The 16,269-nt window shown below is 39.4% G+C and overlaps 1 protein-coding gene across 2 annotated transcripts in view; it reads right to left on the bottom strand.

Annotated features, from left to right (window-relative positions):
- Positions 1 to 383: 383 nt before the first annotated feature.
- The window catches only part of LOC126198588 (NAD-dependent protein deacetylase Sirt6), a 93,132-nt gene continuing 77,246 nt past the window's right edge, over positions 384 to 16,269 (bottom strand). Inside the window, exons 5-6 of one of the 2 annotated variants that reach the window (XM_049935037.1) lie at positions 5,178 to 5,301; positions 384 to 657 (exon numbers count right to left, since the gene is read on the bottom strand). In XM_049935037.1, coding sequence (XP_049790994.1) covers positions 622 to 657; positions 5,178 to 5,301 — 160 coding nt within the window. In that variant the 3' untranslated portion in view covers positions 384 to 621. Of the gene's footprint in view, positions 658 to 1,972; positions 2,753 to 5,177; positions 5,302 to 16,269 lie in introns of those variants that run through there. The other variant, XM_049935036.1, reaches the window with a different exon arrangement.

Below are 16,269 nucleotides of genomic sequence, written 5' to 3' on the forward strand. Positions count from 1 at the left end.
CTCAGATTTCACACAACTGTAGTACATACTCCATCAGTCCAAAAAGTTTTGGGATTGGAGCAATAAAAAATAGAGAAAAGTTAATATTGTTACTCTCCCACCAACTGAGTACAATGCACAGCATCTTCATACATCCACATGAAACTGTTGGAAAAGTCATCCTTTGAGATGATGTTCAACTCATGCATCACATTGTTTTGAATGTTGGTTATGTCATGAAAGTGTTGACTCTTCATGTGCATGTGGACCCCCCCCCCCCCTCCCCCCCAAGACAGTGTTGTGCTGAACATGTGGCCACAGATTGTCAATGTTGTTGTATCAGAAATCGCAATGGAGCAACAAGCAATGATTCAGTTTCACATTTTAATTTGTATAATGGCTACAGAGACATTTGAGGTCATGAAAAAGGCTTCAGCAATATTTGTTTACATTGTGTATATGTGTTTGAGTGGTTATTTGTTTTAAAGGAAAGGAGTTGCTTGAGAACAATGCGAAGTCAGGGTGTTCCACAAGTTGATCCAGTGAAACATTGAGAAAAACAGTGACCTCAGGTGATGCTCATCAGAAATGGTCTTTGGTACAGCTTCTCAAGGATGTCTGCAGTTGTTCAAAAACCAAAGTTTATCTGAAGAAGTGGAGAGGAGTTTCTGAAACACACTGACAATGAAACATTTGAATGTTTCAAGGAAGCAATAATTTTGCATCAGCAGGTGACTATCATTATACAAAATTTTAGTTACACACTTAAAATATATATACAGTACCTAATTTTGGTACAAGGGCTTTTGGGATGATTTGGGAAAAAAGGAGGGGGTGGGGGGCGAGACTCATACACAGTATAGGCAGACTTCTAACCTGCTGCATTAGCCAGGTGTCATAATGCCATTGCTCAATTTCATATGACACTCATCATGCTCACAAGACTTTCAGCCAAAGTATCCCTTAACCACTTGAGAAATGCATCACACTAGAGCAGCAATTGTTGCATCTAAGTACGAACTACAATTGTGCAAAAAATTAGCAAAATTGTTGTGCCACTTGAATGTATGCTTTTACTGTAAGTAATTTAACTGATTTTAGAAGTGTAGTTGAGCTTTCTAAAATTTTCTGTATAGAGAAAGGTGGCACCTTCTCTTATAAGTGCAATAGATATGTTTCAGTATCCTGTTATTATTGACAGATGGTGATTGTTCTGAAGGAATCCCCTGACTAACTTAAGTGATTGAGTGTTCATTCCAATGAGTGGTCCATCCAATCAATTGGAGGGTTTTTGGATGTGAGAAATATGTTTCCTTTACACCACATGAGCACTTAATAGGTCAAAAGTTGACCTAAATGAATCCTGCATACCTGAACAAATCTAGCACAGCTGAGGTGCAGCAGGTGACCCAGTTGTTGCCCCCTAGTTATTATTTTCCCTCCACAGCTATCTACAATTTAGTTCATAGCACTTTATGATTCAGTTTCTCTCTTTTATAGAAGTTTCTACTAACCAGGCAGTTAACTGAAGGTCACCATTTCTGTGAAACACAATGTACTGCCATCACATCCCACTATGTTTGTTAAAGGAAACCTAGAGCAAACAATTATACAGTGAGATGGTTAATTATTATTATCCACCCTAGCAAAAGAGAGTTGCAATTTTTTATGGCAAGTTGTCAGATAGTACTCTTGAAGTACACTCCACTTATTCCATGCAAGTAGCAGAGTTAATGCACTCATCTCTCTGCACCCCTCTGATACAGCCGAAGAAAAATTTTCACAAACAGGACTATGCCTTGAACTCTTCATGAAGCTATCTTTGACTACACAGCATGCCGGTAGTGACATAAGGTAGGAAGATGATTTCATTTGATAAATAGGACATGAGATTTCTATATTCAATGCTTGAAAAAAATATTTATAAGGTTTTTAAATAATTTATTATTAAGTATTGGCACCAAATATTGCAATGACAAAGATAAAAATCATTGACGGAGCATACTACTCTCCGAACATACACAATGAGTGCAAAAGCACTATCAACATGATATGCATAAGCTAATGCATAGCATTATTTTAAAAGAAAAGTGCTTCATTGTACTAATCAGATTAATAATTAATCTGACATCATGTATAAGACATCTGTTTTTGTACAAAAACTGTTTCTAAAACTTGAAACTGTACTAAGATAAATGGAATTTAAAATAACTGGGAACCTGTATCATCACAGTTCTGGCAGTGTAGCCCAAAGTTTAAGAAATACTTAGTCTGTGTACAATAACAATCATCAAAAGCTGGAAGTACTTCCTCACATAAACCTAGCAGCTTATTTATGTACATTAAAATCTTTGTAGAGATGTTAAAAATAAAAAAAAAAAAAATCATTCATTCTAATTGCATGATACTATCAAGGAATGCCACAATCAGGAATTGCTTCATTTTTTATTATTATATTTGCAGGAGATTCTCCTTCACAAAGTTCCTTTTTAATTTCTTCACCACAATCTTCCTTCTTAATTTTCTTATCTTCATGTTCTATCTTTTTTAATTTCCGTTTTACTACTCCTTTCTTGTTTTTCATTTCTTCATATAACTTCTGCATTTTTTTTACATTGCGACGTTCGACAGTCCAATCATTTTTCTCATTTTCTGAAGACAGTGTTGGGTCTTTTGTTGGGTCATACTCAGGTATTGGAATGTTCAACACTTTCATTAGCATATTCATTAGTTCATCAACATAGCAGTGAATTATTAGGTCTGCTTTTTCATCCTGGAATGGGCACATATTCATTTTAACATGAGATTTAAATGACATTACAAATGATACCAATAAGAAACATATATTTAACAAGAGTTCTCATTACAATAAAAATTAAATACAACAATTACAAGTGCAAAATAAAAAAATAATTTTATAGTGGATAAAAGTGCTGCAGAAGAATGCTGAAGATTAGATGGGTAGATCACATAACTAATGAAGATTAGCTGGGTAGATCACATAACTAACGAGGAGGTATTGAATAGAATTGGGGAGAAGAGAAATTTGTGGCACAACTTGACTAGAAGAAGGGATCGGTTGGTAGGACATGTTCTGAGGCATCAAGGGATCACCAATTTAGTATTAGAGGGCAGCGTGGAGGGTAAAAATTGTAGAGGGAGACCAAGAGATGAATACACTAAGCAAATTCAGAAGGATGTAGGTTGCAGTAGGTACTGGGAGATGAAGCAGCTTGCACAGGATAGAGTAGCATGGAGAGCTGCATCACACGTCTCTGGACTGAAGACCATAACAACAACAGTGGATAAAAAATACACTGTTTTAAACATTACCGTAACTACATGAGTAAATGTTAGTAGTTTACATCCACTTAGTTCAAAGTGACATACATTTAATGTCTTATGTATATACTGAATTTTCTCTCTTATGCAATTCATCTCTAGAAGAAGAAACTTCCCTCCCATCTTCCACCACCTTTACCCTGCTTTTCCCCCTGGGATATCTTAAATATTTTGGCCACTGCCGCTGTGTATGAAGTTCTCGCTCTAACCAGGAAAGATCCAAATCCATTGGCCAGCTAAAGGCTGGATGTTTGCTCTCTTTCGTGTTTTATCTTCTCTAGTGTCATTTTAAATAGTAATATTCACATTTCTTGTTTTCAACTCTGCTTTGACAGCATCAATCACAGCTTTCAGCTCAGTGGTCTACTTCCCTTTTTTGTATAACAGAACACACATGGAAAATCCTCACTGAGCATCCCATTCTCTTTTGCACTGCGATACACTACAATAATCCACAACTTCACAATTAGTAGAAATTCAAGCAAAAACTGGGAGAAGTAAAGATAACCACACAGTTAATACACTGAGCTGCTACACACCAATACGATTCGGAACATGTATCTTAGTTTTTAGATGATTTCCACAGAATGTGTGTTCAAGAGCTGAATACAGTGTTCAGTTTCTTTTTCATGTGCCTATCAACCACAGACACGTTTCTCGTTAATGTTAAGTGGTTGTCTTTACTCATTTGATGTCTTATTTTCTAATCAGATACTCTCATTGTCATATTAATTTGGTTTACATCTATAGTCTGCAAATCACTGTGAAGTGTGTAGCATAATGATCATTTAAATGACTCTGTGTGCACTAAAATTAACCTAATCTTGTCTTTGCAGCAGTCAGTGGTCATCAGTCAAAATAGATGTATTATCACAAACAGTAAAATCATTCAGGCAGCTCACTTCCCTCACCTGATCATACGAAATCTCAATCAAGTAATTCTTAATCTTTGCCCCCCACCCACCCGTCAATTCCATCTCAGTCTGGACTCCTTTATCACCTATCTTGCCTTGAAGATAGTAACACTGTACATTATTATGCACATACACCGTCCAGTCAAGACTGGATTAATAAAAAAAATAGAGAAAAGTTAAGATGGTAGCTTTAATGCTTTGGGTGTTCTACATTGTCTCCCCCCACTTGAGTCAATGCACAGAACATTTGTACAATTATGTGAAACTGTCATAAAAGTCCTTCTTTGGGATGTTGTTCAACACACTCTTCATATTCACTTGAATGTCAGTTATGTCATCAAAGTGAAGACACTTCATATGAATTTCTGCACTTTCATCATTTTGTGGTAGATTGATATTGACATCACCATGTCTTGCCACCTATGGTGATTTTTCCAGGAAAGAATTGTCTGCATATTGCACTTCAATCAAGTCATGGCACATGTCCATGCATTGTCACTTTTGTTTGCAAGTCAAGGTGTGCAAGACAAATTTCACACACACTTTCCTCTTCTTAAAAAAATTCTGGAGATTATCTTGAACATTCGATTAAGAGATGTTGCTCCACTGTGATTTGTGGAAAAAGATGATGACACATTACATATGTGCTTCCACTACTTCACACTGCCTGACACTGATCAAATGCACATCTCTTATTTACAGTTGTTTGTTCAAGCTGCCATCATAGTTACTGCACAAACCCTGTTTACGTGCCGGGAATAAAATCGGTCTCAGAATTATTGGACAGACATTGTATCAGACTGACTATTACCATCATAGAAGATCATTAATGTAAAATCTTAGAAAAATAAAAGTACTTGGCGAGACACTACTGTGTAATGTTGGAACAACAATTAAATGGAAATAATTTTTACGAATTCCTAAAACATCTACAAAACTTACATGTTTAGTGGGTTGTAGATTGCAGATTACAAGGCGTCCACCAAATTTCTTCGTACTGAGTGGTAAGTTTCCACTTGGAACAATCTGAAGTGTGGTTCCAAGGGTAATACTTAGATCTGCTAGGCTGTTCAATGTTCATATTAAGATCAGTAGTGTAAAATTTGGTACTACACTTTTATACATGTACATACAACTTTAAAATACTGTTACGGACATATACAATGATAGAGCTTCACTTCACTGAGTTACAGTTACTCTAATAACTTATTAGTAAACTTTATGGTGCTCCACATTTTTATTCCACAGCGTCACTTTAATATTTATATGAACTTTACTAATGCTGATCAAGTCATTTAGGCTTTTGTACCTGCTAACTCAAGTGTTAACCATAAGATTCACTATGCATCACATTGCTAATGCTATTAAAACAATGTTTTATGTTTAAATATGTTGACCCTCGTACTTTATAACAGAAACAGGATATTATGGCCTCTAAAAAGTTTAGGTAAGTTGTTCCAGGTTGTTTTCCGAAAATTTTTTGTCAAACAAATTGTAGTTACTTAAGATAAACAAATTAAAATTAAACATTATGTATACAAATGGTAGTCACCCCTGTTTCTACCCTGTTATTTTAGCAATCTGTCAGAGACAACTAAGAATGTGAGTCTTAAATACACACATCAAAAAAGCTTTGCATTACCTCGGTTCTGAGAGTTCCGGAACCTGTACGGAAAATTGGAATAGAGATCAACATAAACATCATTTCCGCCCTTTTGACTGCTCATGAAAACCACACATTACATGTTGTACCACCATACAGCGAGACCTTCAGAGGTGGTGGTCCAGATTGCTGTACACACCGGTACCTCTAATACCTAGTAGCACATCTTTTTGCATTGATGCATCCTTGTATTCGTCTTGGCATACTATCCACAAGTTCATCAAAGCACTGTTGTCCCACTTCTCAACGGCGATTTGGCATAGATACCTCAGAGTGGTTGGCGGTTCACGTCGTCCATAAACAGTGATTTTCAATCCATCCCTGGCATGTTCGATAGGGTTCATGTCTGGAGAACATGCTGGCCACTCTAGTTGAGCAATGTCGTTATCCTGTAGGAAGTAATTCACAAGATGTGCATGAAGGGTGCATGAATTGTTGTCGTATGAAGACGAATGCCTTGCCAATATGCTACCAATATGGTTGCACTATCAGTTGGAAGATAGAATCCATGTATCGTATAGCCGTTATGGTGCCTTCCATGACCACTAGCGGCATATGTCGGCCCCACGTAATGCCACCCCAAAACAGCAAGGAACCTCCACCTTGCTCCACTCGCTAGACAGTGTGTGTCTAAGGTATTTAGCCTGACCGGGTTGCCTCCAAACATGTCTCCAGAAATTGTCTCGTTGAAAGCATATGCGACACTCATCAGTAAAGAGAACGAGATGCCAATCCTGAGTGGCCCATTTGGCATGTTGTTGGGCCCATCTGTACTGCACTGCATGGTGTCATGGTTGCAAGGATGAACCTCGCCATGGACGTTGGAAGTGAAGTTGCGCAACATGCAGCCTATTGCGCACAGTTTGAGTCGTAACACAACGTCCTGTGGCTGCACGAAATGCATTATTCAACATGGTCGCGTTGCTGTCAGGGTTCCTCCGAGCCATAATCCATAAGTAGTGGTGATCCACTGCAATAGTAGCACTTGGGCGGCCTGAGCGAGGCATGCCATCGACAGTTCCTGTCTCTCTGTATCTCTTCTATGCCCGAACAGCATCACTTTGGTTCACTCCGAGATGCCTGGACACTTCCCTTGTTGAGAGCCCTTCCTGGCACAAAGTAACAATGTGGACACGATTGAACTGCAGTACTGATTGTCTAGGCATGGTTGAACTACCGACAACATGAGCCGTGAACCTCCTTCCTGGTGGAATGACTGGAACTGATCGGCTGTCGGACCCCCTCCATCTAATAGGCACTGCTCATGCATGGTTTTTTACATCTTTGGGCAGGTTTAGTGACATCTCTGAACATCAAATGGACTGTGTTTGTGATACAATATCCACAGTCAACTTCTGTCTTCTGGAGTTCTGGGAACTGGGGTGATGCAACACTTTTTTTGGTGTGTGTATAATACCAAACCTTGGTATCACCCCAAAATTAATTCCACACACAATGTGTGTGGGTGTAAAAAGCCTGTACCATCACACATAAAAACAATAGTGACAGAATTAAATGGTTTAGTTAGGTATAGGGAACTTCTGCATTCCAATGCCAAAGTGCCCGTTCAATTCCTTACTGTATGAAGTTGTAGTAATTTCATAATGAGTGGCTCAGCTGGACAACAGATTGAAAGTAAAACTATGCAGTATCATGACGTGGTGTTGGTGATTGCATTCTACTCTCTACTATATAGACCATAATACTATGGAAGGAATAACTGTTGAATTTTCAATGTTTACCAGAAACTCTGTGCTCTGGAGGAAGTTCATCAGCAGAGAAATGAAAGTGTTATCCTAAATCACAAACAAAGGGTAGTCTCTACATGTGATGTCTTTGTTATTACATGCAGTATGAAAATGTTATCCTAAATCACAAACAAGCAGTAGTCTGTATCTGTGATGTCTTTGTTATTACAAGCAGTAGACTGACAGATGTGTCGCCATCGATGAATTGACTAAGGATGAGGCAGGAATTAACTGTGAACTACACTAACGACCACGACTTCGAGTTACTTTACATTAAACAAGGAAAGCTGGGGCAGACTGGATAGTGATGCATCACATTTATCTTCCAGTGCTTTGCATTTATACCCAATCCATAAGTCAGATACTGATATGATTACGTTATTGGGGCTACAGCATATAGTTTAAAGAGTTGCTTCTCTTTTGTTAAAGTATACATTGTCTCTTGCCACATCACTGATGGTTCTTATTCTTTATGGGACCAAGTGACACGAAGTTCGATGAAAGGGGGAAACATAAGAAGGGGGAAAAGTTTAGACTTTCCTCATACAAGTTGTGACATCACCAATGCTGGGATACAATAAATATAAACTACTTATTATCACCACAGTTACAACTTCTAATGATAAATGTGACAAAAGAACAGGATAATGCAACTTGTCAGCTCTCTATGAACATAAAAAACTATTCCATATTATTCAGCTTCTCTAGAAAACCTTAATATCCTCAATCTGAATTACACATTTGGGCTGTCCTGACTATCATTTAACTTTGTGATATAATAACTGATTATTGAAACAAAGTAGATTGTAACACCTTGCAACAAACCCTTTGACCCAAACCTAAATTTATATCAAGTGAATTCCTCCTTTCCGTATACACGAGACATAATTACAACAACAGCACAACACTGCTGACTGCTTGCTGATTCCATAGACACCATAAAATCTTTCTGAAATGGTATTCCTGTAAGAAATCCACGTTTCATACTTTGAGACCAGTTTAATTCCTCACTTCATATTTTACTACCATGGATTGAAGATATAACAACAGAAGGCCATAATAGGATAACAGGTTTCATTGGTGACCTACTTATTTGGCTAGTTCTAAAATTGTTTCATGTATTAACAAAGGAAGCTGTAGTGCAATATTAAAATTAAATAAAAAAAATAGTTTTGAAAAGTAATATTTATTCAGCAGATGATGAAGGACAAAACATCTAGCTTTACACATATAACTGTAAGACAAACGCATAAGGTGAATTAACATGGGGTGATCATTAAGTCTATCTCTGATTACAAAAAATAATTATTTTTAAGGAATTATGCTAGATACAGCTGTGTGACTGATAGCATATTGTAGTTTAACTTGGAGGTTTTACAGACACATTTCTACATTTGCTAAGTTGCCTCAGTTACAGGCATTTCAACCATAGGTAGTATTTCCATAAGACGGAGCACTGTCACTCTTGAGGTAATTTGTTCACCGTTCTGGGATGAGATGGTACAACATCAGGCCCAGCATACATCATATGTAACTGCTCTTGCCTTTTTTGTGGGGGGTTACATTAAGGAAAACTGGTCCGAGCTGGTGTAGAGGTGGTGACGGAAGAGATGTTGGCAAAGACTTGGAGAGAGATTGAGTACTGCTTCTACATTATACGGGCAACAAACAAAGCACCTGTGCAACTGTCTCCATGAAGAATACTATGAGTTAAGCCACCATTTGCAATAACTCGCTTAGCTGTATTGAGCACAGTTGCTTAGAAATACATTTTAGTTATTTCAGAAATACTTTATGCTAATCTTGTAACACTTAAGTATAAATCACAACATATTAATTCACTGTAACTTCAGAAATATTACAGACTTTTAAAATCAATTTTGGAATAAGCAAGGGTATTCCTTAAAGATGAGACAGTGCAACTCAATTCTCAATCACTCTAATTTCATAAAAACTTCATTTATTTTATTTTTATAAGATGGCAGACAGGTTTGTGAAAGCAATAGTGGCCTCAAATGGGGTTGCTATCACATTACTATACATTCAAACAAATTTATTTCTTTTAAGTTAATACTATTAGAGGGTGAGCCAGAAGTTATGCAACCTTAAATTCAGAAAATTCAAATCAGCATTGAACAATGAAAACAATGAATTTTTGACAGTGTAATGCAATTGGATAGGTAAAAATCTACTCATCAAGTGGTGGGCAGAACACACACATAAAAGGAGGTTATAATTATGCAAGCTTTTGGAACCAGTGGCTCCTTCTTCAGGCAGAAGGGTTGTAGGGGAAGGAAGAGGGGTGAAGGAAAAGGACTGGAGAGGTCTAGGAAAAGCTGTAGATTTTGGAAACCGTGGGTCAGGGGAGGCTTACCAGATGGGACAAGAAGGGAAGCCCCGCCCAGTAAGTCTCTCCTGACCTGCAGTTTTGGGTGATTTTTCCAAAATCCACCCCTTTTTCTAGACCTCTCCAGTCCTTTTCCTTCACCCCTCTCCCTTCCCCATCAGCCCTTATGCCTGAAGAAGGAGCAACTGGCTCTGAAAGCTTGCCAAATTATAACCTTCTTTTATGTGTGTGTTCTGCTGCTGCTGCTTGGTGAGTAGGTTTTTTATCTATCCAAATACAAATATTTCAAAAACAAAGATGATGTGACTTACCAAACGAAAGTGCTGGCAGGTCGATAGACACACAAACAAACCCAAACATACACACAAAATTCAAGCTTTCGCAACCAACGGTTGCTTTGTCAGGAAAGAGGGAAGGAGAGGGGAAGATGAAAGGATGTGGGTTTTAAGGGAGAGGGTAAGGAGTCATTCCAATCCCGGGAGCGGAAAGACTTACCTTAGGGGGAAAAAAGGACAGGTATACACTTGCGCACACACACACACACACACACACACACACACACACACACACACACACACACACATCCATCCGCACATACACAGACACAAGCAGACATTTGTAAAGGCAAAGAGTTTGGGCAGAGATGTCAGTCAGGCGGAAGTACAGAGGCAAAGATGTTGTTGAAAGACAGGTGAGATATGAGCGGTGGCAAATTGAAATTAGCGGAGATTGAGGCCTGGCAGATAACGAGAAGAGAGGATATGCTGAAGGGCAAGTTCCCATCTCCGGAGTTCTGACAGGTTGGTGTTAGTGGGAAGTATCCAGATAAGTCGGACGGTGTAACACTGTGCCAAGATGTGCTGGCTGTGCACCAAGGCATGTTTAACCACAGGGTGATCCTCATTACCAACAAACACTGTCTGCCTGTGTCCATTCATGCGAATGGACAGTTTGTTGCTGGTCATTCCCACATAGAAAGCTTCACAGTGTAGGCAGGTCAGTTGGTAAATCACGTGGGTGCTTTCACACGTGGCTCTGCCTTTGATCGTGTACACCTTCTGGGTTACAGGACTGGAGTAGGTGGTGGTGGGAGGGTGCATGGGACAGGTTTTACACCGGGGGCGGTTACAAGGGTAGGAGCCAGAGGGTAGGGAAGGTGGTTTGGGGATTTCATAGGGATGAACTCAGAGGTTACGAAGGTTAGGTGGACGGTGGAAAGACACTCTTGGTGGAGTGGGGAGGATTTCATGAAGGATGGATCTCATTTCAGGGCAGGATTTAAGGAAGTCGTATCCCTGCTGGAGAGCCACATTCAGAGTCTGATCCAGTCCCGGAAAGTATCCTGTCCAGGGCCTCGCTGCGATGGAGCACTTCCTTTCACGCCAATCACCTGCCACCCTACGTAAGACCTCTTTCCTCAGTACCTTAGCCAGCTTCATCCTGACCCACAACTTATTCACTTTCGTAGGCCAGACATACCAACAATTAAAGGGAACAGCCATGGGTACCAGGATGGCCCTCTCGTACGCCAACCTATTCATGGGTCGCTTAGAGGAAGCCTTCTTGGTTACCCAGGCCTGCCAACCCAAAGTTTGGTACATATTTATTGATGACATCTTCATGATCTGGACTCTCAGTGAAGAAGAACTCCAGAATTTCCTCTCCAACCTCAACTGCTTTGGTTCCATCAGATTCACCTGGTCCTACTCTAAATCCCATGCCACTTTCCTTGACGTTGACCTCCACCTGTCCAATGACCAGCTTCACATGTCCGTCCACATCAAACCCACCAACAAGCAACAGTGCCTCCATTATGACAGCTGCCACCCATTCCACATCAAACGGTCCCTTACCTACAGCCTAGGTCTTCGTGGCAAATGAATCTGCTCCAGTCCGGAATCCCTGAACCATTACACCAACAACCTGAAAACAGCTTTTGCATCCTGCAACTACCCTCCCGACCTGGTACAGAAGCAAATAACCAGAGCCACTTCCTCAAACCCAGAACCTCCCACAGAAAAACCCCAAAAGTGCCCCACTTGTGACAGGATACTTTCCGGGACTGGATCAGACTCTGAATGTGGCTCTCCAGCAGGGATACGACTTCCTCAAATCCTGCCCTGAAATGAGATCCATCCTTCATGATATCCTCCCCACTCCACCAAGAGTGTCTTTCCGCCATTCACCTAACCTTCGTAACCTCTTAGTTCATCCCTATGAAATCCCCAAACCACCTTCCCTACCCTCTGGCTCCTACCCTTGTAACCGCCCCCAGTGTAAAACCTGTCCCATGCACCCTCCCACCACCACCTACTCCAGTCCTGTAACCCGGAAGGCGTACACGATCAAAGGCAGAGCCACGTGTGAAAGCACCCACGTGATTTACCAACTGACCTGCCTACACTGTGAAGCTTTCTATGTGGGAATGACCAGCAACAAACTGTCCATTCGCATGAATGGACACAGGCAGGCAGTGTTTGTTGGTAATGAGGATCACCCTGTGGTTAAACATGCTTTGGTGCACAGCCAGTACATCTTGGCACAGTGTTACACCGTCCGACTTATCTGGATACTTCCCACTAACACCAACCTGTCAGAACTCCGGAGATGGGAACTTGCCCTTCAGCATATCCTCTCTTCTCGTTATCTGCCAGGCCTCAATCTCCGCTAATTTCAATTTGCCACCGCTCATATCTCACCTGTCTTTCAACAACATCTTTGCCTCTGTACTTCCGCCTGACTGACATCTCTGCCCAAACTCTTTGCCTTTACAAATGTCTGCTTGTGTCTGTGTATGTGCGGATGGATGTGTGTGTGTGCGCGCGAGTGTATACCTGTCCTTTTTTCCCCCTAAGGTAAGTCTTTCCGCTCCCGGGATTGGAATGACTCCTTACCCTCTCCCTTAAAACCCACATCCTTTCATCTTCCCCTCTCCTTCCCTCTTTCCTGACAAAGCAACCGTTGGTTGCGAAAGCTTGAATTTTGTGTGTATGTTTGTGTTTGTTTGTGTGTCTATCGACCTGCCAGCACTTTCGTTTGGTAAGTCACATCATCTTTGTTTTTAGATATATTTTTCCCAGGTGGAATGTTTCCCTCTATTATATTCAAATACAAATATTTATTAATGTACTTATAATGTATCCACTCACAATATACATTTTCTCATAACAGATAATGGAAATATCCTGTGTGTCCTGCAACACTAGCATCAACACACTTCTTCAATTAGCTGCTACTTTTCAGATTATAGCTACAATTAGGATGAATTTCGTCTTCGATGTTGTGCTTCAGTTGGTTGTTTGTGTTAGGGTTGTTCTTATAGACATTATCCTTCAAATGTCCCCAGAGGAAAAAGTCGAAGGGAGCTAATCTGGGGCTCTAGGTGGCTGTACGTCACGTGACATGATGTGTTTCCCTAAAGAATTCAAGCAACACTATCATTGAGCTATTTGCTTGTGCACTGTTGCTCCATCTTGCTGCAGCCTGCAGTGCTGTTCAGCAGCCTCTAATAATGCTACAAATTGCATGATGATGTCCAGGTATCATTAAACTGTTACCATTTCTGAGAAAAATTGGGCCTACAATTCTTTTGGGCAAAATTGCTGCCAAATTCCAACCTCCTGTGAATGTAAAGAGGTCTCAGGGAAAATGTGAGGGTTTTCTGAACTCCAGTTTTTATCATTCTGGCTGTTTATATAGCCACCTAGATGAAACCTTGCTTTATCAGAGTAGAAAACATAATCTAACACACGAACGCTGTTGAGAATAAAATGCTAAAACCACTAACAGTAACATATTACTTTTCCTCCAACAGATTTTCAAAGTTCATGCATAACGTGAATGCAATACAGATGGAGTTTCAGCTTCTCTGTGGCTCTAAAACCACTCCCATAAGACATTTACAGTTTGCTGACACAGTTTTTGTATCAATTTTCTTCATGTACATAGCAAAGATGAGCAAGTATTTTACAATGAGGCACCACTTGACACCGAAGATCAGCTGGAATGTTCACATCCATTCACATTACCAGTTTTTCTGAAACAAGTGAGTATGCGTGCAATCCTTGATTTGTTAGGCATTCTTGTTTCAAGAAAAGCTAAAATTTTTCCTAATATTTTAAGAAATACTGTGATTTGAAGTTACTTTCAAGACGGCATTACATTTTCCTGGAGATAATATTAAGTCTCAACTTTATCTTTGATAAGGATAGAAGCTGAAGTAATGAATTAAAATTTGTGCAAAGGCCAGGACTTGAATCCGGGTCTCCTGCTTACTATAGCCCGATTCACATAGGATGGCACCTCCGCGCATAGGGGGGGAGTGGTAAGAAAGCGTGGACAGACAAGAAATGTGCATGTGTGGCAGTAGAGAGCAGGCACACAAAGTCCATACTGCCGAACTGCGTTGGTGCGTGCAACAGTCAGGCTCATTTGCCTACGGTATATCATACTATACATTCATATCTATGAGGGCAATAGTAAATATTAAAACCAATTTCAATCACTTGTCACGAGAGAAATATTAATTCGAGTCTAGACGACATTCCGTCCACAGATTTACACTGTGTGACGTCGGGAGGCGAGAGCAGCTGACACAGCTTTGTGAAGATGTACAGTAAAATTTTTCTGAAAATGATATTTGTCTAATGACAAGATCATGGAAACCGCTTGCAATAATTATCATTTATTGCGATTTGAACTGTATTATAAGTAAAAATTTAAAACATAACAAAATTAACTTTAAGCACAAACCGAAATGATTTATATTTGCTTGACAACAGTTTCTACTCAATGGAATTTTTAAAAATGTGTAAGGTGTGTCTGTGGATGTGATTGACTGTAGTTAAGTGTAATCAGTGTGCGTAAAAAAGAATTAGTGGTAGAAAAGACTAATGTAAAAAACTATTGTAAAAATGGTCAGTAAGGTGTCATATTTTTCGCTTTTAATGGGCATTATAAGTGTAAACTAGCTCATTCGACAGTACAGTGAGAGATTGCATTTATAATACATTGAACAAGCACACAATTAACCATCACCTGTGAATAACTCCAGGGAATGCTGACTGATAACACTGAAAACCACCAACATCTCTACAAGTAACAGTTCCTGTCATTTTAGGGCCTTATCTAGTTCGTGCCTTGAAAATTACAGGGGTTTACATGTCGAAATATCAGACTTCTGACTAATTTATCCAGCTGCATTCTTGCATATTATTAGAGCATACAACTTGGTGGGAGTAGCTTAACTTCTCCTTGGACAATGTGTTGAACATTATAGTCTGCATAATTCAAAGAATATAAAGTCCTAATCAAGAATGTTAGGAAGTTCTCATTCTCATTATTATGTATACAACTGATATGTTGGCACACATTTTTTAAACCACAAGTCTTTAAAATTAAGAAATATTACTTTGTTTCAAAATCTACATCGTAATACCATCGTCACTTCTGTTGCTGAACAATCTGATTGTAAATTTACAATGATATGTTCAAGGCTTATATCCATCATCACTTGCCTGTCAAATTCTTCTAAAGCTTTTCAGCATGCTGTACATACTGTGCCCACGCTACAGGTTGGGTTGTTGTCTATTGCCTCACACACAAATGATTTAGTGTATGTTATCTTGAATGTTATGCTTTTGTCTCCCACATAACCTTAATCCTTTGTCCAAATTAATTTCATGGGGCTGCACTGACAGTGACACATGGGTAAATGCAAAAATGTGTGACCCATGTACTTCCAAAGATGTCAAGCTTGTAAGTTCTGTCACATGATTTTTATAAACTAATGAGCTGCAGGAGATTGGCACGAGTCGGGTTTATACTGTGCTTAATATTTTTATTTTTCAGCCAAGGAAAGATATCCCCTTTTCTGATGTTTGTACTTGGTTTTGTCTCAATGACCGACTTCGAAGCAAGGTATGACAAGAATTATGAACCACGTCACGAAACTGACAGCGTTCATTGCTGAACATTAGTCACTGCTGTTTTTCTTACTTGTAAATACAAGTTTATTCTTAGAAACAAAACCAGAAAAAAAAGTCAGCATACAGAATAATTATCAGAGAACCTATTGCCATGAGAACTTTAAGATTGCCAGTACCATCACTCATTTTCCAGCAGTTCTTCCTGGAATGATTCTAACTGACCCATGTTTCAACAAGGTCATACACTGTTGAATTACCTCCTTCTCTTGTATCGTAAATCTTTATATAGGATGTAGTTTGTGCTGCATCTATATCACTTCTTTGAACTAAAATCTCTCTTCTTATCATA

Source organism: Schistocerca nitens, chromosome 8 (genome assembly GCF_023898315.1).
Source record: "Schistocerca nitens isolate TAMUIC-IGC-003100 chromosome 8, iqSchNite1.1, whole genome shotgun sequence".
Classification (NCBI taxonomy): domain Eukaryota; kingdom Metazoa; phylum Arthropoda; class Insecta; order Orthoptera; family Acrididae; genus Schistocerca; species Schistocerca nitens.